This window comes from Odontesthes bonariensis, chromosome 13, assembly GCF_027942865.1.
Source record: "Odontesthes bonariensis isolate fOdoBon6 chromosome 13, fOdoBon6.hap1, whole genome shotgun sequence".
Taxonomy (NCBI): domain Eukaryota; kingdom Metazoa; phylum Chordata; class Actinopteri; order Atheriniformes; family Atherinopsidae; genus Odontesthes; species Odontesthes bonariensis.
Window position 1 is genome coordinate 38,984,476 of NC_134518.1, and position 25,584 is coordinate 39,010,059.

The 25,584-nt window shown below is 44.7% G+C and overlaps 2 protein-coding genes and 1 long non-coding RNA gene across 3 annotated transcripts; all 3 read left to right on the forward strand.

Annotated features, from left to right (window-relative positions):
• Window positions 1-1,825: 1,825 nt before the first annotated feature.
• On the forward strand, window positions 1,826-2,989 carry LOC142397430 (uncharacterized). Its single transcript, XR_012772708.1, has 4 exons — window positions 1,826-1,908; window positions 2,331-2,462; window positions 2,631-2,722; window positions 2,808-2,989. It is a non-coding gene; the product is annotated as an uncharacterized LOC142397430 (long non-coding RNA).
• Window positions 2,990-3,086: 97 nt separating this feature from the next.
• On the forward strand, window positions 3,087-4,460 carry LOC142397196 (zinc finger BED domain-containing protein 4-like). Its single transcript, XM_075480540.1, has 3 exons — window positions 3,087-3,486; window positions 3,590-4,209; window positions 4,289-4,460. Exons 1-3 carry the CDS (start codon window positions 3,208-3,210, stop codon window positions 4,458-4,460), a joined length of 1,071 nt encoding a protein of 356 aa, XP_075336655.1. The 5' UTR covers window positions 3,087-3,207.
• Window positions 4,461-12,320: 7,860 nt separating this feature from the next.
• LOC142397431 (putative pancreatic secretory proteinase inhibitor) lies at window positions 12,321-16,748 on the forward strand. Its single transcript, XM_075480778.1, has 4 exons — window positions 12,321-12,557; window positions 12,856-12,887; window positions 15,785-15,897; window positions 16,479-16,748. Exons 1-4 carry the CDS (start codon window positions 12,506-12,508, stop codon window positions 16,522-16,524), a joined length of 243 nt encoding a protein of 80 aa, XP_075336893.1. The 5' UTR covers window positions 12,321-12,505; the 3' UTR covers window positions 16,525-16,748.
• Window positions 16,749-25,584: the final 8,836 nt, after the last annotated feature.

The following is a 25,584-nucleotide window of genomic DNA, read 5'->3' on the forward strand; positions in this document are numbered from 1 at the left end:
GTTGCAACACGAGTTGAATATTGTAGAAAATTGGGCTAGGAAATGGGGTTTTAAGATATCTGTGGTTAAATCTAAATTTGTGGTTTTTAGTCGAAAAAGGAAAATATGTGATGTGTCTTTGTCTCTTTATGGCTCCCCCATAGAGAAGGTGGAATCTTTCAAATACCTAGGTATGTGGCTCGATAGCAAACTTAATTGGAACAACCATATTTCCAATATAATTGCTAAATCTGGCAAGGTGTTAAATGTTTTGAGATGTTTGACTGGGTTTTCTTGGGGGGCGGATAAGGGCACCCTGTTAACCGTATACCAAGCTATGATAAGGTCTATTTTTGATTATGGGTGTCAGGTATATGGGGCAGCTGCACCTTCTTGTTTAAAAAAGATTGATATTATGCAGTCAAAGGCCCTTAGGGTCTGCCTTGGTGCGTTCTCCTCCACATCTACCTCTGCGCTCCTTGTCGAAACGGGAGAGAAGCCTCTAACGCTAAGGAGAATCCAACTCTCGTTACACTACTGGAATAGACTCAGAGAAAGATTGTCTACCTGCCCTACTAGTCATATCTTCACGGACTGCTATGAATTTGGCCCCGAGCAGGCAAGAAATCAGCCTTTCTTAAAACAGTGCATGGAATGGGCCAAGGAATTTAAGTTAGTTGACTTGGTTCCAGTTCAGAGTTCATATTGGGGACCTGTCCCTACTTGGCTCCTCCCCTCTGTACAAGTCGATCTTGGGTTGCACAAAGATAAACACGATGAAGAAGTAGAATTCTCTAGGGATTCTGCTGTGGAATACATCCATCTTAACTGGAACTCTTCTTTAAAAATATTCACAGATGGATCTAAAGACCCTGATTCCGGTAGAGTAAGTTGCGCTTTTTGTATCCCAGTGCTCAATATTAAAAAAGGGTACAGGATAAGTGACAATATGTCTGTATTTACTGCAGAGGCGATGGGCATTTTAAAAGCCCTGCAATGGGTGGTAGAGGCGCAAACTAAACTCGTGTTGATCTGCTCCGACTCCCTGTCAGTCCTTCGCTGTCTTCAAGTTTATTCTTCTAATGCTCGTCCTGATTTAATCTCTGATATTCTTCTACTGTTGAATGACCTTTACAAGAGAAGCTGTTACATCTCATTTCTGTGGGTCCCAGCTCACATGGGTATTGAGGGAAACGAGCTAGTCGACCAATGTGCCAAAGAAAGTTTAGAGAGCAATGCAGTTAGTTTGCCAGTCAGGCCTGGTCGAACAGAACTGAGGAGTAAGCTTATGAAGGAAGTGTTCCAGTCATGGCAACTCCAGTGGGACAGAGATGTAAAGGGAAGACATCTGTATGCAATTCAGCCGTCTATAAACACTCCGTGTACTGTACCTGGAGTTAGGTCTCAGCAGGTAGTGCTAACACGTCTCAGATTAGGGCATTGCGCCCTGAATTCTAATTTACACTTGATTCATAAACACAGAGATGGACTCTGTGACGTGTGAAGAGTACCCGAGACAGTTTCCCATGTATTATTAGTGTGTGTGAATTATAGAATGTTTAGACGTATACTTTTTACTGAATTGTTCGATCTTGGTGTTGCCACTGTCTCCATCCCCGTTCTGTTGCAACTGAAGGACTATAAAGTTACCTCCAGTTTAGGGAAGTTCTTAAAATCCTCTGGCCTTTATGCCAGAATTTGAGAGACTGACGCATCAGTAGTGATCCTGATCATCCTGTAGGTGGCGGTAATACGCCAGTTGGCGTCTAACCCGCCAGTCAAATTCAAAAGAAGAAGAAGAAGATGATGTTTCCCGACCAGTTCTGTTGCCCTGTCAGAATTCAATTGGATTCATTGCTTTTTTCCATGGCTTCTGTCAAGAAACGTTCTGTGGCTTGGGATCACTTCACCTTGGTTTCTCCTAATAAGGTAATACTCTTGTACAATATACTATTGTGTGATGTAAGATGTTTGCCTGTTTTTGATTTTCAAGTTTAAATATATGCTTTATTATTATTAGGGGTATGCATGCTGATATACTTATTCTTAAAATAAGGGGGCAGCATATTTAAGAATCTAAGTTATGTAGGATAATACATTAATTTTGGACTTGTTTATTTAGCGCATATCCCAAACAAAGCGCTTGTGGCCACAGCTGTATCCCGTGTACCAAACGCCTCTCTGTCTGTGTTCTGACAGAAAGATGTGTTTATTACGCAAAGTGTCTCTGAATTATTTAAAACTACTAAAGTGTACTATTATTTTTAGTTGTTGATGTCTTTAACAACAAGTAGGTTAGTCATTCATTTTAAAAAGTAATTGTTTACCTCTTTCTTTTCTGTCTGTTGAAGGTGCAGTGTTTGATTTGCCTAAAATAACTGTCACTTCATGACAACACATCCTCCATGATGCGACACCTCCGGTCCATCCATCATGTTGAGACCCTCGGACAACACATCAAACTTTCAATCCTCCTTCTGCCGGTAATTATTTATTGTATGATGTGGATGGTGGGTGCAAACAGTCACATTCCTGATAGCGCAAGGATTAGCTTAATTTGTTTTGCATCCAAAGGTTATGAGTTCAAATCCAGCATTTTACAAGTTTGCCCTGCGTTTATTGTCTTGATATGCTGAATTTTATTTTTGTAGTGTCAAGGAAGCAAAAGCTTGATTCTGCGTTGGTGGATATGATTGTAATGGATGCGCAACCATTTTCCATTGTGGAAGATAAAGGTTTCAAGGTACGGTGGCTAGTAGTTCTATAGCATTTAGAGTTTCAATGCATGTTTACCTAATGAGCTGTATTTCATTTAATGTCACCCTTAGGCCTTTGTCAACCTTTTGGACCCCACCTACATCATTCCAAGTAGGAAGGCCTTGAGGACAATGGTGGAGGAAAAGTACAAGGTGACGAAGGAGAAGGCCTCAGCTCTGGTGAGCAGGGCCTCTGCTGTCAGCCTGACAGCTGACGTGGACGTCCATTAACATGGACGCCTACTTGGCTGTAACCTGCCATTTTATCACTGAGGAGGTAAGTTCCTGCTGCTTTGTGTATTGCTATGGTTCATGTATCTCACTCTGATTTTGCACATTGTAGGTGGAGCTGTCCTCTGTGGTCTTGGGGGTTCAAAAGTTTCCCCAAACCCACACTGCAGCCCACTTGGCTGAGGCCAAACATCTCCTCATGGAAGAGTGGGACATCAACGTGTTCACCTGATTTGTGAACATGTTGAAATCTTTCCTCCAGGTGACAGCCCTGGTCACAGACTGTGCTGCCAACATGGTTGCATGTGCTAATATGATGAATCTTCGGCACATAATGTGTTTTGCACATGTGCTGAATTTGGTGGTGAAGAGATCCCTTGCCCAAACCCCTGAACTGGAGGACATCCGGAGTAGGGGGCGCAGGATCGTTGGGCATTTTAAGTCCAGCACCACAGCCAAGGAGAAGCTGTCTGAGATGCAGCGACAGCTGGCCAGGCCGGAGCACAAATTAATTCAGGAGGTGATTACTGTTTGGCTATTAATGTTACTTTTGACGTAGTTGGTGTAATTGTGATATTTTCTTTCTCTCCATAAAACCTGTTTGTCATCTTATCTTATCTTAGGTGGACACAAGATGGAACAGTACATTCACCATGTTGGAAAGACTGTTTGAGGAGAGAGAGGCACTGGGTGCAGCTCTGGCCACCCTAGATACAGACCTCACCCCGTTCACCTCGGAGGATTACCAGGCAATGCACCACTGCCTCAACGTTCTTTTGCCATTTCACCAGGCCACAGTTGTGCTCTCAGAGGAAAAACGTGCGTCTGCCTCCAAGGTCATACCACTTGTTAAAATGCTAAAACATTATATCTCAAGCAGATGTGGCCATATTGGAAACCCACTGGGTGAGAAACTAGCCACAAACTTGAGGAATAACCTCTGTGAGAAGTTTTTAATGCTGGAGAAGGTCACTGCCCTCTCAATGGCAACCTTATTGGACCCTAGGTTCAAAGAGCTGGGGTTCTGCAGCCAAGGCTCTGCCCAAAATGCCATAGATAGGCTGACCACAGAGTGTGCTGCAACAATGCAGGTGGAGCTTCCAGCACAGCCACAGTCAGCACCTAGAGCAGGCCCTTCTACTCAACTGGAGGATGGTGGTCTCTGGGCCCTGCTGGACAGGCATGTGGGTGCTCAACAGCAGGTGACCAGCACAACTGCCAGTGCTACAGTGGAGGTTCAGAGGTACAGTAAAGATTATTACCTCATCACCATTTATGCTCATGCTCTGCTGCTGAATGACAATGGGCTAATTATGTTCCAGGTACTTAAAGGAACCCCACATTCCAAGAACGGAGGACCCACTGAGGTACTGGGTCACCCACAAGGTGTTATACCCACACCTGGACAAGCTGGCGCTTAAATTTTTGTGCACCCCTGTGAGAGGATTTTCTCCAAGCCTGGCGAAGTCGTCAGCCAAAGAAGAAACAGGCTGAAACCCAGCACAGTTGAAAAAATTCTGTTTTTTAAATAAAAATCTTTGAAATGTATCCCATGCAGTCAATTTATCTTGACCCGGTTTCATAAGCACACCCCCCTCTCACTTTATACTTATTATTCACAATGTAACACAAGCACTTGTCATAAATTATCACAAATTGTTTTGTTTTATGCTTTTTATTATGTACATATTAAAATATGACGAGGAGGCTGGTTGAAGCAGATGATACTTGCAGTGCACCACCAGATGTCGCTGTTCTGTGTGGTTTCAAAGCCCCAAAACTTTGGTTCATTTTCTGGCACAATCAGATGAACCCTGTGGAAGCTTCATGAGGCTTCACCGGCCATCCCTAGTTCTACCGATGTATCTATGTAGTTGACTTATTACCTTGGTAGGGCCATCTGGTGGTCATATTTGGAACTGCTATTGAATGCATACTGCATATCAACACAGGTGCTGTATTGATATAGTTCTTTAAAAAAAGTGTAAAATTAGGTTTGCTGTCAGTCCATTTTCTTTTGTGGATATGAAATTTACCTAAAAATAAAACAAGTTTTACAAAGAAAATTAAATCCTTTTCCATTTGCTTATTTTCAAAGCAAAGAAAAATGTCCTTTTTGTGCAAATGTACTGAATGTCCAGTTTTCTTTTCAATAAAATGTTGTACATTCAACCAAAAGATTTGACAAAATATAAACAGTGAAAAAATAAATGTGCAATAGTTTCATCTTACAAGCCACAGAAATACAGAGTACTCCATATCAAGTTGAAATCTTTCTAATGTTTTTGTTGCTGGAGCTCCGGTTCCTCCGTGTTAGTGATGTAACACACACGCATTACCGCCTCCTTATATTCAGATTACTAAGCGGAGACAGATAGGTTGATCGGTTCTGATGAATACATACATCCATCCATTTCCTATTCCTGCTTAAAGGGGAACTCCGGGGCATTTGAAGCGTGTTTCCATTGCTAGAGGTTGTCAAATACTGATAGTAGGACACAGACAGGTGCAAATCTGCGCTCCCTGTGTGGAGATCGCTCTGTTCGCTCAGCCTGTCATGCGAGGCTAATACGTGGTGGCTAAGGGGCAAGCGCTAACCCTTCCACGTAAAACAACAACTTGCACACTGCAGAAACGTCACACCACTTTATAAACCATCCGACAATAAAGTCACAAGCCTTACCATCAAAACCATATGCATGGTTCTCACATTACTGGCATGGGGACGTTACAAAACAACTTTATAAACAGCATGTCACTCACCGGCTGGTTGTAGGCTCGCGCATGTGAAAGCCCAGAAGAGTCGATGGAGGATAATCCCATATACAAAACAATTATCTTCTCTAGAAAAACTGCGTTCAAGTATTTAAAACATTACAACAATACATGCCCAGTAATATTCTTGTAATGTTTTAAATACTTGAACGCAGTTTTTCTAGAGAATATAATTGTTTTGTATATGGGATTATTCTCCATCGACTCTTCTGGGCTTTCACATGCGCGAGCCTACAACCAGCCGGTGAGTGACATGCTGTTTATAAAGTTGTTTTGTAACGTCCCCATGCCAGTAATGTGAGAACCATGCATATGGTTTTGATGGTAAGGCTTGTGACTTTATTGTCGGATGGTTTATAAAGTGGTGTGACGTTTCTGCAGTGTGCAAGTTGTTGTTTTACGTGGAAGGGTTAGCGCTTGCCCCTTAGCCACCACGTATTAGCCTCGCATGACAGGCTGAGCGAACAGAGCGATCTTCACACAGGGAGCGCAGATGTGCACCTGTCTGTGTCCTACTATCAGTATTTGACAACCTCTAGCAATGGAAACACGCTTCAAATGCCCCGGAGTTCCCCTTTAATCCAACTCATTGTGGCGGGGGGGCTGGAGTCTATCCCGGCTGGGGGAGAGGCAGGGTCACCTCAACAGGTCCATCACAGGCCTGATGAAAATGTGCTCATAATAATGTGCTCATATGATATAAAATGTGCTCATAATAATATGCTCATATGATACAAAATGTGCTCATAATAATATGCTCATATGATACAAAATGTGCTCATAATAATATGCTCATATGATACAAAATGTGCTCATAATAATATGCTCCGTGGCGCCACCTGCTGACTAGAAGCGAGTTGCTTCACAGCAGGTTTTTAACTTTAAATGTGATATCACAATAAAAACATCCACACTCTCCATCAATATTTATGTGAGTACAGTGAGGTTTATAACGTGTATAAATCATCAGCCTACTTCATAATTCATCACCATCTATCTATCCATCTATCTATCTATCTATCCATCCATCCATCTATAGTTTGACGCAGTGTAGGCTACATGTCGGTGTTCTGTTGGTAAAAGTTCCCTTTGTGCTTCATGGTGTTTAAATCTTTTCATTTAATTGACTCGGAGCCAGACACGGAAGAGGAGGCCATCCAGGACGAAGAGTTAGTAAATACGGTTTATAAATAAACTGAATTGCCGAGTTATTTTCAGCTTTTATTGAGTGATAAATCATATTCAATAACTGTTTATTTTGTATTTATTCATGATGTAAATGAGTTTTTAAATTTATTTTCAGAGTTTTAAGGTTTCTTTGACACTTTACATTAACACCAGGATGCTGTTACTGTAAGGGATTGTGTTTCAGACTTTACATTAACACCAGGATGCTGTTACTGTAAGGGATTGTGTTTCAGACTTTATATTAACACCAGGATGCTGTTACTGTAAGGGATTGTGTTTCAGACTTTATATTAACACCAGGATGCTGTTACTGTAAGGGATTGTGTTTCAGACTTTATATTAACACCAGGATGCTGTTACTGTAAGGGATTGTGTTTCAGACTTTATATTAACACCAGGATGCTGTTACTGTAAGGGACTGTGTTTCAGACTTTACATTAACACCAGGATGCTGTTACTGTAAGGGATTGTGTTTCAGACTTTACATTAACACCAGGATGCTGTTACTGTAAGGGATTGTGTTTCAGACTTTACATTAACACTAGAACAGCATTTTTAGGGTAAGTTCACTCAAATCTGAATTCTGCCAGGTGTGATTACGTCAGCAATTCAATTCGATTCAATTCTATTTACATATCACTAAATCACAACAAATGTCATCTCAAGGCACTTCAGTCCAATTAATTGTAATCATAATCCAATTAAATTAAAAATAATCCAATTCATTCATATAGAGCCAATTCAAAAACAATTTCCGAGCTCAGGAAACCAACAGATTGCACTGAAACTTTTTTTCGGTCCAATCTCCCGTCCTGAGCGTGCCTGAGGCGACTGTGGAGAGAAACGACTCCCTTTGAACAGGAAGAAACCTCTGGCAGAACCAGAACCAGAAAGGGTGGCCATCAGAACCAGGACCAGGAAGGGTGGCCATCAGAACCAGAACCAGGAAGGGTGGCCATCAGAACCAGAACCAGGAAGGTTGGCCATCAGAACCAGAACCAGGACCAGGAAGGGTGGCCATCAGAACCAGGACCAGGAAGGGTGGCCATCAGAACCAGAACCAGGAAGGGTGGCCATCAGAACCAGGACCAGGAAGGGTGGCCATCAGAACCAGAACCAGAACCAGGAAGGGTGGCCATCAGAACCAGAACCAGGAAGGGTGGCCATCAGAACCAGGACCAGGAAGGGTGGCCATCAGAACCAGAACCAGGAAGGGTGGCCATCAGAACCAGAACCAGGAAGGTTGGCCATCAGAACCAGAACCAGAACCAGGAAGGGTGGCCATCAGAACCAGAACCAGGAAGGGTGGCCATCAGAACCAGAACCAGGAAGGGTGGCCATCAGAACCAGGACCAGGAAGGGTGGCCATCAGAACCAGAACCAGGAAGGGTGGCCATCAGAACCAGAACCAGGAAGGTTGGCCATCAGAACCAGAACCAGGAAGGTTGGCCATCAGAACCAGAACCAGGACCAGGAAGGGTGGCCATCAGAACCAGGACCAGGAAGGGTGGCCATCAGAACCAGAACCAGGAAGGGTGGCCATCAGAACCAGGACCAGGAAGGGTGGCCATCAGAACCAGAACCAGAACCAGGAAGGGTGGCCATCAGAACCAGAACCAGGAAGGGTGGCCATCAGAACCAGGACCAGGAAGGGTGGCCATCAGAACCAGGACCAGGAAGGGTGGCCATCAGAACCAGAACCAGGAAGGGTGGCCATCAGAACCAGAACCAGGAAGGGTGGCCATCAGAACCAGAACCAGGAAGGTTGGCCATCAGAACCAGAACCAGAACCAGGAAGGGTGGCCATCAGAACCAGAACCAGGAAGGGTGGCCATCAGAACCAGAACCAGGAAGGGTGGCCATCAGAACCAGGACCAGGAAGGGTGGCCATCAGAACCAGAACCAGGAAGGGTGGCCATCAGAACCAGGACTTGGAAGGGTGGCCATCAGAACCAGGACCAGGAAGGGTGGTCATCAGAACCAGAACCAGGAAGGGTGGCCATCAGAACCAGGACCAGGAAGGGTGGCCATCAGAACCAGAACCAGGAAGGATGGCCATCAGAACCAGAACCAGGAAGGGTGGCCATCAGAACCAGAACCAGAACCAGGAAGGGTGGCCATCAGAACCAGAACCAGGAAGGGTGGCCATCAGAACCAGGACTTGGAAGGGTGGCCATCAGAACCAGGACCAGGAAGGGTGGCCATCAGAACCAGAACCAGGAACGGTGGCCATCAGAACCAGGACCAGGAAGGGTGGCCATCAGAACCAGGACCAGGAAGGGTGGCCATCAGAACCAGGACCAGGAAGGGTGGCCATCAGAACCAGAACCAGGAAGGGTGGCCATCAGAACCAGGACTTGGAAGGGTGGCCATCAGAACCAGGACTTGGAAGGGTGGCCATCAGAACCAGGACTTGGAAGGGTGGCCATCAGAACCAGAACCAGGAAGGGTGGCCATCAGAACCAGGACCAGGAAGGGTGGTCATCAGAACCAGAACCAGGAAGGGTGGCCATCAGAACCAGGACCAGGAAGGGTGGCCATCAGAACCAGAACCAGGAAGGATGGCCATCAGAACCAGAACCAGGAAGGGTGGCCATCAGAACCAGAACCAGAACCAGGAAGGGTGGCCATCAGAACCAGAACCAGGAAGGGTGGCCATCAGAACCAGGACTTGGAAGGGTGGCCATCAGAACCAGGACCAGGAAGGGTGGCCATCAGAACCAGAACCAGGAACGGTGGCCATCAGAACCAGGACCAGGAAGGGTGGCCATCAGAACCAGGACCAGGAAGGGTGGCCATCAGAACCAGGACCAGGAAGGGTGGCCATCAGAACCAGAACCAGGAAGGGTGGCCATCAGAACCAGGACTTGGAAGGGTGGCCATCAGAACCAGAACCAGGAAGGGTGGCCATCAGAACCAGGACCAGGAAGGGTGGCCATCAGAACCAAAACCAGAACCAGGAAGGGTGGCCATCAGAACCAGGACTTGGAAGGGTGGCCATCAGAACCAGAACCAGGAAGTGTGGCCATCAGAACCAGGACCAGGAAGGGTGGCCATCAGAACCAGGACCAGGAAGGGTGGCCATCAGAACCAGAACCAGAACCAGGAAGGGTGGCCATCAGAACCAGGACTTGGAAGGGTGGCCATCAGAACCAGAACCAGGAAGTGTGGCCATCAGAACCAGGACCAGGAAGGGTGGCCATCAGAACCAGAACCAGGAAGGGTGGCCATCCGCCTCGACCAGCTGTGTAGTGGTGGAGCCATCCTCTGTTCCTGCAGGCTTCTCCAGCGCAGATGTTCTCCATCATCTCATCAACCTGTGCTGCTAACCCTGCTAACCCTAACCCTCTAACCCTGCTAACCCTAACCCTGCTAACCCTAACCCTAACCCTAACCCTCTAACCCTCTAACCCTAACCCCTACCCTGCTAACCCCAACCATGCTAACTCTAACCCTCTAACCCTGCTAACCCTAACCCTGCTAACCCTAACCCTTGGTCAAACCTATTCTTGATTATCTGTCTTGAGTTGATTTTGTTTAACCACGTCTTATCAGTATCCAATAATCCTGTCAGCTTCAAGCAAACTTTTTCAATAAACCTACCTGATCACCACTAACTGTTAACCAGTGATGAGGAGTTAAACCCGACCAATCATCGGCTTCCATCACGTAGAGATCCCAGAAACCAATTATTTGTCATTCCGCTTGCCGCTGCCATCCTTGGGTCTCTGGGCTTAATCATTTTAGTACAGATGTTAGAGGTTAGCACAGACATGAGAGGAAGCATTTAACAAAATCAGACATCTTGCATCAGAACGTTGTTTTGAACTCATTTTCACTAAAAATGACGTAACACAACTCCATCATCTAACCACAGTTTAGTTGCACCACCCGGTTGTATTTGTCAGGGTGAGGTGGGGAGGTAGGACACGGGTGCAGACTTTCAAAAAAGCAAACTTGGATTCATTTTTCACAAAAAAAGTTCAAACAAAAAGCGCAGCTGAGCCGGATTCCAAAAATAAACTGTGACAAAACAAACAAATAACTTGACATGGCATGGAATGGCTAAATACTTAGCTTAGCAAGACGACATAACGAGGCACGAGGGGTGAAGACTGGTAACATGGGTAGGACGGTCGGTAACATGGGTAGGAAGGTCGGTAACATGGGTAAGGATGTGACAAACTGACAGGGGAGACTGGAAACTAAATAGAGGGCTGGGAGTGATTGGAGACAGGGTGCAGCTGGTGACTAACAGGTGCAGTGCATGAACTAATGACCAGACTGAGCGGAAAAACAATGACAAGACTAAAAACAAGAACTCAAAACCAAAACATGAACTGAAAACCAAAACATAAAACTAAAAACATGGGCAGAGTCCCGTGGGCGTGACAGTATTTACATGTTTCTGTCAGATGGGTTTTAGCAGCTGAGACATCCTTGTAAATATTTGGCTGTGAATGATTTCCAAGTCCTAACCAGAGAGACGGAGGACACAGGGAGGCTGCCTCAGGCCAGCCTGAGCTTTACTGACTGTAAAGGGAAATGCTGTTGGGACACTCGGGGATCGTAGAGTAAATACTGGTCCAGAGGCAGCGAAAAATAATTTTTTTTTTTAAATGGTAACAGTAAGAGGACTTCGTGTAAATAGTCCTTTATTAAACAATCATTTAAAAGTTGTTATACACAGGGCAGTTTGAAGAATATATGAAACACAAAGGGATCCCAGTACTAACAGCTGAGGTAAAATATGTAACGGTCTTCAGGTTTCCCTTTGTTCGGTGTCAGATCCGTGTCCATCTTGTCTTATTTTTCTGTGTAAAAGCTTCTGCTCGGTGTTGCTTTGATTAGTTCTGCTGCAGCTCTTCATGTTTGTTCTTTACTAAAGTCTCAGCTGCCCTCATCTTCCTCTTTTCTGTTCAGAAGTCAGCGTTTCGGCCCTCTACCTTTATCACATTATGACTTATGGACATGTATTGGTTATAGCCTATATATCGCCATGGCAACAATCATGTGCACAGTAATTAGGATTGCAGAGAAACTGCAGACTATAAGCCAGTTGTTGACAGCTTTGGGGAATTTGATTTGCTATTTTATAAAGAATTTATGAATTCTTTCTAAAATTGGCTCCTGGTTACAACCCATTGGGATTTTGTTATGAATTCACCTTTTCCTCAGGCTGTTTTATTAACTGTGTTTGTTTGGATTTACAACCAGTGCTGAATCTTTTGATTTGTGAAAAAATGTTGCTGTCCTATGAGGCTTGTTTTTCTGTTCCTGTGTTTGTGGCTCTGCATCAGTCTTGCTTACATTTTTTCACTGTGTCAGCAACATTTCACCACAGACAGAATGTTGATCCCGAGATTAAGCTCTGAACAAAAGATTGCAGTCGCCGTCACAACAACAGGAGCTGACATTGTTTTACACAACAGAACAGCCTCTATGGGACAACAGCACGTAAAAGGTAGAATCCCAGCCACAGAGCACCTGCATACATCAGGATCCTAACAGACCACTGAACAACAACCTCTCAGAAACTTTCAGCACTTGGATTTGAATTTGAGCTTTCATTCAGGATGCTTGTTGGGACTCTTCTGCTCATCTATGTGACAGTTTTATTCTCTGCAGGTAAGATGAAATCTGATCAGGGCTGTGAATTACTATCCATGTCCATCCGGTACTGCTAATTAAAGCTAAATACAGCTAATTAAAGCTAATTACAGCTATTGCAATGGCTTTTTGTAGGGTGAAAATGTGTTGTTTTAATGGGAACCACTGTTCAGTAAATGTAAATAGAATAGGAATACTAGTCAGAAAGAGGTGAGAACTTGGCTAATTATCAAAATAATATTTTCTGAAGAGCTGCTAAAATACTGAAGATTACATGGGGGGCATGCTGGAAAATGAACTTCACTTTTTTTTTCAGATGCGGAGGATAAATCCAGGCTCTATAGAAGGGTAAGAGACCAAATAATCTATACGTTTTCTTTAATCAGAACCTGAGCATGTCCTGGTATCTTAAACTACAGAAATGAAAGAGATTAGGGTACCAGGGATGGGGCTGTCCCACCTTTGTGCATGTTGGAGCTTTGGGGATACTTATATACTCGCAGGAAGGAGCCCAGAGCCAGAGGCGGTCGCCCAGGGCAGTGGTTTTCAAAGTGGGGGCCGCCAGGGGGCGCTAGGGGGGCCTCAGAAAATTTGAGTGAAGATAAGAAAAAAATGCAAAAATAAAAAAATAGAATTCAATTTTTTTTTACACATAAAAAATTGTCACATTTTTTTTAATCAGTATTGTAAAATACAATTCATAATAATATATCATATCGAAATGTTATTTGCCATGCTTGTCCTTCTGATTGGCTGCCAGTCAAAACATCGTAGACCTGGCGGCAGTGGCGGCTCCAGAATTTTTTTTCTGCAGGTGCTAAGGAGGGGCTAAGCGTTTAACTGTGGGTGCTATGAAGGATATTTTTCTACCCTAGAGTTATCAACACAAACGCAAGCACCCCCCCCCACACACACACACACACACAGGTGCACTGAAAAATCTGACATCAGCAGTCACCAATACAGTGGTGAATAATGTGGTAATATGGTACTCTGCAATTAATTTTGCAATCAATTGCTGATTTGTTTTCTTATCATTTCAGCCATAACATTAAATATTTCGTTCTGTATGTCATGATGAACATACTTGGCATTAGATGGATTAATTGTCAGCTTTTTTTGGACAGTGGGATCAAATTTTCCAATCACATCAAGCATCTCACGAAAATTCCCTTTGTTGGCTGAATCCTCTTTCTCACTGTGACTGAGCGATTCCCTGACAAGCTGTGTAGCGCAAACTTTCTACAACACCCATCATGTACCTCTGGTTCTCCTAAACCAACGCAGCATGTCCTTTGTCGAGCATGTTGGGGAGTTTTGATCCACTTGTTTGTTTTAACTTGAATTCACTCCGTGCTTCCATTGCAAATTTTTGTCCGGCACTTTCATGATGGCTCTTCAATGACGCTGCTGCTTTCCGCCAGTTATTAAAGCCGAGAGCGGTAAATGCTGGCTCAAGATGCAATCTGTCTTCCTTTTAGAAAATGCCGACAAGCAAAGCAAAACACGGCATCTTTACTCACGCTGTATTCCAACCACATTGTTTTGTCTTTTGAAGAAAATGCCACAACTATATATTTAAAATATTAAATTAGTGGAAGAAAAAAATCAAAAAATTTCCTGGGGGTGCTATGGAGGTGCTATTACTTTTCCAGGGGGAGCTATAGCGCCCCCTAGCGCCCCCCTGGCGCCGCCACTGCCTGGCGGTTTGCGCCTGTTCTCAAGCTGCTCTGCTCCTCAAGCTAGCATGTAGCTAGCTTAGCCAAAATGGACAGATTTTTGACTTGGAAGAGACCGAAAGAACTGGCCGACTAAAATCAGAAAGTATGAGGCAGCATACATTAAGTTTGGCTTTACAGCCAAACCATAATCTGGTCCAACAGCCGGCTCTGACTCAGCCTGAAAGAGAAGATAAAGAAGTGGAGGGCATATTGGGCATTTGGACAAATGCACAAATGACTTCGTAGGTTTGTGGCCACAATGACAGCATGTGATACAGAGATTTGGTCCTAAAGCTAATCAGCGGATGAGTGATTGTTCATTCTTAAAGGTGGAGACTGAGAGAAGGACTACACTCAGTTAATTGTACAGTCAGTGGTCAGATACAGGCCGGTCCTTATTAAAGTTCAACTCAGTTCAATCTTATTTAGAAAGCGCCAAATAACAACAAATGTCATCTCAGGGCACTTCAAAGATTCAAGCCAATTACAATCCAATTCATTGTAATCTAATCTAATTCAATAAATTAAATTCCAATTTAGTCCAATTCATCAACTCCCTTTTAATAGGAACAAACCTCCATCAGAACCAGAACCAGAACCAGAACCAGGAACCATCTGCCTGGCCCAGCTGGGGGCTGAGAGGAAAGAGGGGACAACAAGCAGCGTAACACCAGGCCAGGGACACCTGCTGAGAGAAAGAAACAAGTTAATGACAACAATGATGTCACATGTACATGGAGAGGTGCATCATGGGAGCTCCCCCAGCAGGCTGGGCCTATAGCAGCAGAACTATGGGATGTTCCAGGGTCACCTGAGCCATCCCTAACTATAAGCTTAATCAGAAAGGAAAGTTTTAAGCCTGATCTTAAAGGTGTAAAGGGTGTCTGCTTCCTGGACATTTACTGGCAGCTTGTTCCACAATATAAAGGCCTGAGAGTCAGAGGACAGATCCTGGTCAGGAATAACTCAGAGGTTCCTCACTGCAGGACCAGAAGCTGAGGAAACACCACCAGAGGAACTATAGAACCAGACAGTTTCTCCCTGAAGTCAGAAATTTGAGTGATTTTTCTGGCCCTGACCTTTTTTTGTTTCCACAACAGGAGCAGTATATTCTATATAAGTATATATAACAGGAACATGTATTAATCCCAAATTCAGTCAGATAAAAATGAGAAATAAGCCTTTTGAACAAAGTTAGACTTTATTGAAGCATGTCCTTTAAGTCTGCAGAGGGATTTCTTTCTAACTGCATGTTTTTAAGGTGTTACCACTGAAATAATAATAATAATATAAATAATCATAATAAGGGTTAGGGGTTATAATCATAACCTAAAATATGTAACTCTGATCCCAGAATCCTATCCCGACTACAGAATGTGACGTTCTGACATCTCTGACACCAACACCCACTTATTCTGAAAATGTTCAAACAATGATTTTGAATGTGATATTTAAAATACATCAAAATAAAAATGTGTGTTGATTTGTGTTTGTTGAATTGTTATTTATTACGATTTATTGCAGCCCTCCTGTGTGGGGATGAGTGCCACTCAGATGTGTCCTCTGAATTACTCTCCGGTGTGCGGAAGCAACGGCATCACTTACCCCAACGAGTGCTCTCTGTGCGTCCACCGGCTGTGAGTACCCTAACCCTAACCCTAACCCTAACCGGCTGTGAGTACATGCTGCACTAACCAATACTAAGTCACCCCTTTAATGTAGCTAAGATATACTTACATCACTCATATGGCTAATTCCATATCATTTCATTGTGCAAAGTTACATAAACACACACAATTTACCAAACAATGACATAGCAACTAATCAAGATTATGACAGAATATAATTCAAGCTCAATTTAACAGTATGTTTATGTTATTTATCAAGAACTTTAGGAGATAAAAAACTGAGGTCCAAACTTACCAGAAAAGTTCTGACTGTCACAGCTCAATGTTTCTATGAGCGCTTCACATGTTAAAAGTTTGCTTGATATAGTTATTTTTCTGCTGTAAACAGTATATTATCTTGATTTCTCTCCATGTGTGCATAAGGTTTAATGTTTGAAAGTTTTCCAGAGACAGCGAGTGGATGAGAAACCTTCTGAATGAAATAGATTTAGCACTTTGAGATTTTATTGTAAATGTAAAGTGCGTTATAAATAAAATGTATTATTATTATTATTAGATGACAGAGTTAATGACTGTTTATTTCCATTCAGGGAGAAAAACGCTGACATTTTGATTGTGAAAGATGGACCCTGCTGAGGATGACATCATCACCAAGTTCATTAATGACATCGTGTTTCTCCTTTTCTATCTTATGATGTCATCACCTGTATCTGAGTACTTTTTGAACGTAGCTGATAACATGGAGTAGTCAAACATGTGTACACATAACTGCAGCCATATGTGCTCATTTTCATATTTCTGTAAAAACATCTTTTACTCATTTATCTTTTTCTTCAATAAAGATTTACTTTTCCTCTGAATTCAATCGCATTTTTCATCATGAACCAAAATATGACAGTTAGGTCAGAGAGAGAGAGATTTTTTATTTTTCAAACACAACTTTATTTCCCGCTCCTAAACAGCTTCACTTTGTGTTATTTTTCTAAAAAACTCCTTGTTCAATAAATAAAAACATTCACATCACGTGCGTACACACGTACACAAACTATAAACACATGCGTGTGTAGCCCAGGCTTCATAAGCTGTCAAAAAGCTGAAAGAAAAAAGAGTAAAAGTCAGTTTTTAAGTTTGTATGAATGTGTGTGAAAGAGAGCTGGTATTTACAGGGTTAGCTGCAGCGCACAGAGGGAGACGTGCGTCATGACGTCAGGGCGCAGCTTCGGCGCAGTTGCGCACAGCACTTGGGAGATAGTTAGAGCAACTTAGAGCGGGAGGAGAAGTTACACCATCCAGCTGCGTGAGGGACGCTCACGCTGACCGAATGATACCCAGAAGTGTGTAAAACCGAGTGAAAACGTCGAAATTCACCGCGAGCTGACTCCACTGAGTGCTCGGTTGAAGTTTCCTGCTCGGCGGTGAGTTAAATGTGCAGTTTGAGGACGAGAGCGTCGAGTAAACATTGTTAGCGTCAGTGCTAATTCAGCCACTAAATGCTAATTAGTTACCTCGTGCATTAGTCCCTAGTGCAGCAGCTCGTGTGAATTACATTGCAAACTGCTAACTGACGAGCTAATTGCTAAAACTGCAGGGTAATTCGGTTAAATGCTAAGCTATGGTGAGTGTGTGTGTGAATGTCGGGTATCGGGAGTATTGGGGATGTGTGCCACGTGTGTGTCGGCCGTGCCGCACGTGTGCACTGTGTGTAGGGACGATGTGTACCGCGATTACTGTGTGTGTGTCGCACGTGTGTGTGTATTGTATCAGGGGAAAAAAGGGAGAAATTGACCTTGTTTCGTTATTTCATTCAAATAATTGATACTAAGGGCTATTTTGAGTATTTTCATTTTATTTTCACTTGTAAGATGAGACCTATGGGAGAGAAATATTTTTGTTAATTTAATTAAATTTATATATGGGTCATATGTATGTTATTGTTTACCTTAACTAGGAAGTGACCTGTGGTGATGTAATTTAATTAAAATGAATGTATGTAGCCTGTTCTGCAGGTCAGGTTTTTGTTGAATGGATGAGATTAGATGAGGGTTAGGTGTGAATAATCTATCTCGATAGTTCCCCCCGTGACATCTGACGATGCTCACGGTTTGGTATAGAGAACTAAAGGCAAGGCACTGGCCGGCGCTTGTCAACCAGACAACCTCTCCGCGCTTAGCATTACTCTGTTGGGTCGAAACAGTTATCCGATTTGTTACATTAATACGGAACCAAGGTCTACGTCTTGTAAGAATAATATTACTAATGGTCTTATTGAGACTACCTGAAAACCTGGAAAGCAACAGAGTTCAACTCTTCGCGGTAGCCGAGCTAACCACGGCTGGATATTCCATGGTGTCTCAGGGGTCGAGCTAAGACGCCTAGATGGTGTATGTCGAGACTACCTGAAAACCTGGAAAGCAACAGAGCTCAACTCTTCGCGGTAGCCGAGCTAACCACGGCTGGATATTCCATGGTGTTCCAGGGGTCGAGCTAAGACGCCTAGATGGTGTATGCTGAGGCGAGAATTTTCTAAAGGATTAGAGTCGACCATATAGGTCCAGGTCGGTGTCAGTCTGGTGTCAGAGAGTTTTTCTCAAATTGGAGACAGGTCAGCAGATCTGTTGTCCAACTTGAGATCCTAGTCAGTTAGCTAAATTTGAGACACATCCTCAGTGGTGGACCTCAGGGTCATCAGGTGTTTCGGCCATTACCACCAGACACCCTCGCCCGAGGGGGGCCCAGACGGGAGTGATCATGTCCCGCTGTGTGTCCCTCGCCCAATTAGGTCAATCCCTATTGGAAGTCAGTTGAAGAGCGGTAAGTGGTCGGTAGTCGGAAATTGTGTGCCAAGTGAAAAAGAAATACGACGGTGCGAGTCGAAGAACGGAGACCGAGGTAAGTCAAGGTAAATAGTTCCATTAAACTAGGCATTAAGCGACCCAAGACAACCAAAGTGTCCCAGAGGCCAGATAAGGCGTGTGTGGTGCGGCATGTGCTGCTGCGTGGGCGGGGCTAATCCCCATAGAAAACTGAGCCACGATTAAGGTCCTGCCGCTCAAGACCACCACACCCTGCGTGCTGTTCCTAGAGTCGGAACCCAGGGGGGCCGCATACTTACCCCCCAACCCGCCTGGACCATTTGTTAACACCGCATGGTTGCCCTGGTCCAGCCGATTGGGGCTGAAGAGCCGAGGTCCTCTCCCCACCCAACCCCAGGGGAAGGGGGAACCCAGGTAAGCCATGCTAAGCATAGCCCCCCGAAACCGCCCATATCCTCGTGCTGAGTCAAAGGCATCCAACCCAGGGAGAGACAGGACCAGCCCCGACAGAGCGTTGCCTTCCTGACCTCCCCAAGGGGTCAGAGGGAAGCCCGGGGCCAGCCGCGACAGAGCGCTGCCTCCCCAGGCTCCCCAGGACACCTCGACCAGCACGTGCTAAAGAGAGTCCCCCCCAGGAATGATCAGGACCAGCCACGACCATGCGTTGCCTTCCCAGTCACCCCAGGAGAAGGAAGGAACCAGGCCAGCCATGCAAGCACTGCCTCCCGGAACCCCCAAGACTCCCGTCCCAACCCAAAAAGCAATATCCTGTGCCCCATACACCGCACGACTACAGGAAATGCTGCTAAAAAGAATCCATTTCCTGTGCCCCATACACCGCACGACCCCAGGAAATGTTGGATCTTATTTGGGAATGCTGACCGGCCGTCAAGATCCGACGAGCAAAAGTTCAGCATCAGAACCTCATGTTCGGAGATCGTGATCTTAGTCACGGTTCCGAGTGCTCAAACTAATCCCTCGATTCTACAAGTAATCGAGCTCCATATTCAGGATCGTGGCGTTCGTCCGATCGTTTTGAGTGGCTATATGTGTCGATGCGATCAAAATTGACCGAGAAAAATGGAATTTAACATTTCCATATATCATGCAAAGCATTACTGGTCCGTTTTAACCGAACCCGGAAGTAATTTGCATTGCATCATGGTCCCGTTTTCTCTTTTTAGATTTTAAATTGTTCAGAACGTGATTTCTTCTGAACAAAGTAGAGATTCATAAACTAGAGCGTCCGACGATCGAAGCATGATATCACATGTGTAATTTTAACACACTTTGTGAAAATTTATCATGCACCATGATAGAACTTAACCGCTGTGACGCATAAGATCTCCCAGCCGCATTGTTAAGCATGCTGTGATTTCGGATCATATTAAGGATCCGATTGATCCCTGAGTGGGTCCGACTCTCCGAGGAGAGTCCCCGCCCCTGGCAAACAGGTCAGGGGTGGACCCCGACGGGATCACCATTCCCCTCTAACTGGTGAGGGGTGGAGATGTAAAAGAAAAACGATCTATCTTAATGAGAGGGTTGGTCTGTGGTTAGGGTTTAGGGTGAGGTTAGGGTTAGGTTGAGGGGTTAGGGTTAGGGTTAGGGTCAGGGTTAGGGTTAGGGTTAGGGCAAGGGTTAGGGTTAGGGTCAGGGTCAGGGTTAGGGTTAGGGTAGGGTTAAGATAAAGGGTTAGGGTTAGGGTTAGGGTAGGGTAAGGGGTTAGGGTTAGGGTTAGGGTTAGGAATAGGGGTATTAGCCACGATTAGTCAAAAAAGGATTAGTTATTTTGATTTATCTCTTGATAGGAAGGGTTAGGGTTAGGGCGTGGGTCTGGAGCTATCCTCCCGTGGGAGGAAGAAGGTGCGCGGTCCTGCGACCCTTCGAACCTCCCGCAACCCTGGTCCCATGATGGTTGGCAGGGACGCCTGCGTCTCCTGCCGTAGTGGACCGGTGTCCAATCATACATGTTTGTTATTTTTATTCTTTTTTGTTTTTTTATTCTTTTTTTTTTTTTTTTTTTTTTTGGGATAATTTAATCAAAATTGGGATTTAAATTAAACAAAACAAACAACCAAGGGAGGGTTTCCAAAACTGGGAAACAGTAAAATTTAAAAATAAACAAATAACCAAGGGAGGGTTTCCAACTGAAACAATAAAAGGTTTTCCCCCAAAAAAATGTGTTTTGTTGTTTTTCAACGTACTTGTTTTTTTACTTTTTCAAGTTTTTGTTTTTTTTGTATTTTTAATTTTTATTATGTTTTTGGTCTTTTTATTTTTTTAAAACTGAAATAAAATAAAATGAAAATGTGCCCGTCGCGACGTTTCGACCTCTAATAGGTCTTCTTCAGGCTGGGCACGAAAGGTTCGTTGGTTCCGCTGTGGCTGTGAGATGTTTCCCCTTCGAAAGCCAGAGCTGGAATGAAGGAGATGTCCTGCTCTCCTCCTTTTATACTCCGCCCCTATTTTTTGGGCGGGAAAAGCTTCCAGTGGACAAAGGGACGAATAATATGAATTTTTAACCCCTGTTTTGCACCATTTATTATTTTTAGAAAAAATGTTTTTAAATTAAATTTGTATTAAGTCAACCCTCCTTTAATTTGTAATGTAATTTAATTCCTATTTATAACCCATTAATTGTTTTTAATCCATTAATTTTTAATAAATGAGGTTTAACCCATCAAATATTATTTTTATTCAATTAAATTGGTTTTAGCACTGTTTTGATTAATGTTATAATTATTAATTTTTAAATTTTTAAATTTTTAAATGTTTTTTAATTTTTTTAAAATTATTAAATCATTAATAATAGTCCCAATTAGGGTTAAGGCCGCTACTCTCTGTGGGGTTAGGTTTAGGGTTAGTGCCAGGTCCAGGTATAAGGTTAGGATATGGTTGGGGCTAGGTTAGGGTTAGGATTAGGTTAGGGTTAGGATTAGGTTAGGGTTAGGATTAGGTTAGGGTTAGGATTAGGTTAGGATTAGGTTAGGGTTAGGATTAGGTTAGGGTTAGGGTTAGGGCTAGGATTAGGATTAGGTTAGGGTTAGGGCTAGGGCCAGGATTAGGTTAGGGTTAGGGCTAGGATTAGGTTAGGGCTAGAGTTAGGATTAGGTTGGGGCTAGGAGTAGGTTAGGGCGTGGGTCTGGAGCTATCCTCCCGTGGGAGGAAGAAGGTGCGCGGTCCTGCGACCCTTCGAACCTCCCGCAACCCTGGTCCCATGATGGTTGGCAGGGACGCCTGCGTCTCCTGCCGTAGTGGACCGGTGTCCAATCATACATGTTTGTTAGGGTAAGGGTTAGGGTTAGGGTTAGGGTTAGGGTTAGGGGTTAGGGTTAGGGTTAGGGTTAGGGTTAGGATAAGGGGCTAAAACCCCGGATGCCGAACCCCGGCATAAGCTTAAGAGGCAATAAGTCCTGATAGGAAGGTGGCATAGACAAGATACACACATCCTCGGATTCAGCAGGACAGGGGCTATCCACTGACCTTTGAACCATGGGGGGTGGAGCCACGGGGGCGGAGCTACGACCGGAAACAACTTTGTTTTGCTTATATCTCAGGAACGGAAGGTCGTAGAGACTCGGGGACAAGTCGAGCGTGTTCACAAGGGTCGTATTATGTCTGACGGAAGTCATCTCCGAGTCTCTACGACCTTTCGTTCCCGAGATAATCGGCAAAAACCGTTTCCGCATTGAAATGGAATGCGATTTTCTCGAAAAGTTCCTAAGTCCCACAGCCAAAAAGGACCCTGGGGAAAGTTGTTAGGAGCACGTTTCAGGCCATTTGGAGTCGATTGGTACCTATTTCGAAGACATGATTTTTGACAAAATACTTGGTAAATTTTCCAAATTTTTTACCAAGTCCCACATTCAAAAACCCTAGTTCCAGGTAAGTATTACGTACACAAGCACTCCCCTAGGGTTAGGCATTGTAGGGTTAGGGTTAGGGTTAGGGTTAGGGTAAGGGTAAGGGTTAGGGTAAGGGTTAGGGTTAGGGTTAGGTTTAAGTAATCTATCTCGATAGTTCCCCCCGTGGCATCCGACGATAACCACGGTTTGGTGTAGAGAACTAAAGGCAAGGCACGGGCCGGCGCTTGTCACTCAGACAACCTCTCCTCGCTTTGCATTACACTTTTTGGGTCGAAACGGTTGTCCAATTTGCTACATCAATACAGAACTGAGTAGTTTTGAGGCTGTAAGACTAAATTATTGGCAAGCGAGAATTGTTGTGGGTAAGGTTGGGAGTACAAGGAAATGTGACTACATTTTCAACTTGCACCTTGCCTGATTAGGCAAAACCAGGGTAGGGTTAGGGTTAGGGTTAGGGTGAGGGTTAGGGTTAGGGTTAGGGGGTTAGGGTTAGGGTTAGGGTAGGGTTAGGGGTTAGGGTTAGGGTTAGGGTTAGGGTTAGGGTTAGGGTTAGGGTTAGGGTTAGGGTTAGGGTTAGGGTTAGGATAAGGGGCTAAAACCCCGGATGCCGAACCCCGGCATAAGCTTAAGAGGCAATAAGTCCTGATAGGAAGGTGGCATAGACAAGATACACACATCCTCGGATTCAGCAGGACAGGGGCTATCCACTGACCTTTGAACCATGGGGGGTGGAGCCACGGGGGCGGAGCTACGACCGGAAACAACTTTGTTTTGCTTATATCTCAGGAACGGAAGGTCGTAGAGACTCGGGGACAAGTCGAGCGTGTTCACAAGGGTCGTATTATGTCTGACGGAAGTCATCTCCGAGTCTCTACGACCTTCCGTTAGGGTTAGGGTTAGGGTTAGGGTTAGGGTTAGGGTTGGGTTAGGGTTAGGGTTAGGGTTAGGGTTAGGGTTAGGGTTAGGGTTAGGGTTAGGGTTAGGGTTAGGGTTAGGGTTAGGGTTAGGGTAAGGGGACAAAACCCCGAACGGCACCCCCCTGCCATTAGGCCATATGGCCATAAGTCCTGATAGGAAGGTAGCAGAGACCAGAGACACATATCCCCGGATTCAGCAGGACAGGGGCTATCCACTGACCTTTGAACCATGGGGGGTGGAGCCACGGGGGCGGAGCTACGACCGGAAACAACTTTGTTTTGCTTATATCTCAGGAACGGAAGGTCGTAGAGACACGGGGACAAGTCGAGCGTGTTCACAAGGGTCGTATTATGTCTGACGGAAGTCATCTCCGAGTCTCTATGACCTTTCGTTCCGGAGATAATCGGCAAAAACCGTTTCCTTATTGAAATGAATGGAATGCGATTTTCTCGAAAAGTTCCTAAGTCCCACACCCAAAACGGACCCTGGGGAAAGTTGTTAGGAGCACGTTTCAGGCCATTTGGAGTCATTTGGTACCTATTTTGGACACATGATTTTTGACAAAATACTTGGTAAATTTCCCAAAATTTTACCAAGTCCCACACCCAAAAGGGTTAGGGTTAGGGTTAGGGGGTTAGGGTTAGGGTTAGGGTTAGGGTTAGGGGTTAGGGGTTAGGGTTAGGGTTAGGGTTAGGGTAAGGGTTAGGGTTAGGGTTAGGGTAGGGTTAGGGTTAGGTGTAAGTAATCTATCTTGGAGGTTCCCCCCATGTCATCTGACGATGTTCACGGTTTGGTGTAGGGAACCAAAAGCAAGGCACGGGCCGGCGCTTGTCACTCAGATCACCTCTCATCGCTTTGCATTACATTTTTGAGTCGAAACGGTTGTCCGATTTGTTACATCAATACGGAACCAAGTGGTTTTGAGGTTGTAAGACTAAATTATTGGCTTTTAAGAATACAAACGAGAAACGTTGTGGGTAAGGTTGGGAGTGCAAGGAAATGTGACTACATTTTCAACTTGCACTTTGCCTGATCAGGCAAAACCTTGGCCTCATACCCTTCGCAACAACCCAATAGGGAAGTGGGAAGGGGGAGAGGGGGAAATGGAGTAAACTAGTGATTTATGGAACCATTACTCCTGAGGACACCGGGGCAACAGAGATCAACTCTTCGCGGCAGCCGAGCTGACCACGGCGGGATATTTCACGGTGTTTCAGGGGTTAGGTCTAGGTATGAGTCATCTAATGATTTGTGGAGCCATTCCTCCTGAAAGCACCGGGGCAACAGAGATCAACTCTTCGTGGCAGCCGAGCTGACCACGGCGGGATGTTTCACAGTGTTTCAGGGGTTAAGTCTAGGTATGAGTCATCTAATGATTTGTGGAGCTATTCCTTCTGAAAACACCGGGGCAACAGAGATCAACTCTTCGCGGCAGCCGAGCTGACCACGGCGGGATATTTCACGGTGTTTCAGGGGTTAAGTCTAGGTATGGGTCATCTAATAATTTGTGGAGCCATTCCTCCTGAAAACACCGGGGCAACAGAGATTAACTCTTCGCGGCAGCCGAGCTGACCACGGCAGGATATTTCGCGGTGTTTCAGGGGTTAGGTCTAGGTATGAGTCATCTAGGGTTAGGGTTAGGGTTAGGGTTAGGGTTAGGGTTAGGGTAGGGTTAGGGTTAGGGTTAGGGTTAGGGTTAGGGGTTAGGGTTAGGGTTAGGGTTAGGGTTAGGGTTAGGATAAGGGGCAAAAACCCCTTATGCCGAGGGTTAGGGTTAGGGGTTAGGGTTAGGGTTAGGGTAGGGTTAGGGTTAGGGTTAGGGTTAGGGTTAGGGTTAGGGTTAGGGCGTGGGTATGGAACTATCCTCCCGTGGGAGGAAGAAGGTGCACGGTCCTGCAACCCTTTGAACCCCCCGCAACCCTGGTCCCGTGGTAGTTGGCGGGGATGCTGGCGTCTCCTGCCATATTGGACAACTGTCCAGTCCTTCATTTTTGTTTTGTTTTTATGGGTTTTAAAACAAACAAATTAGGGAGGGTTTCCAGGCTGGGAAACAATGGGTTAATAAAAAATGAAATAAACAACTAAGGGAGGGTTTC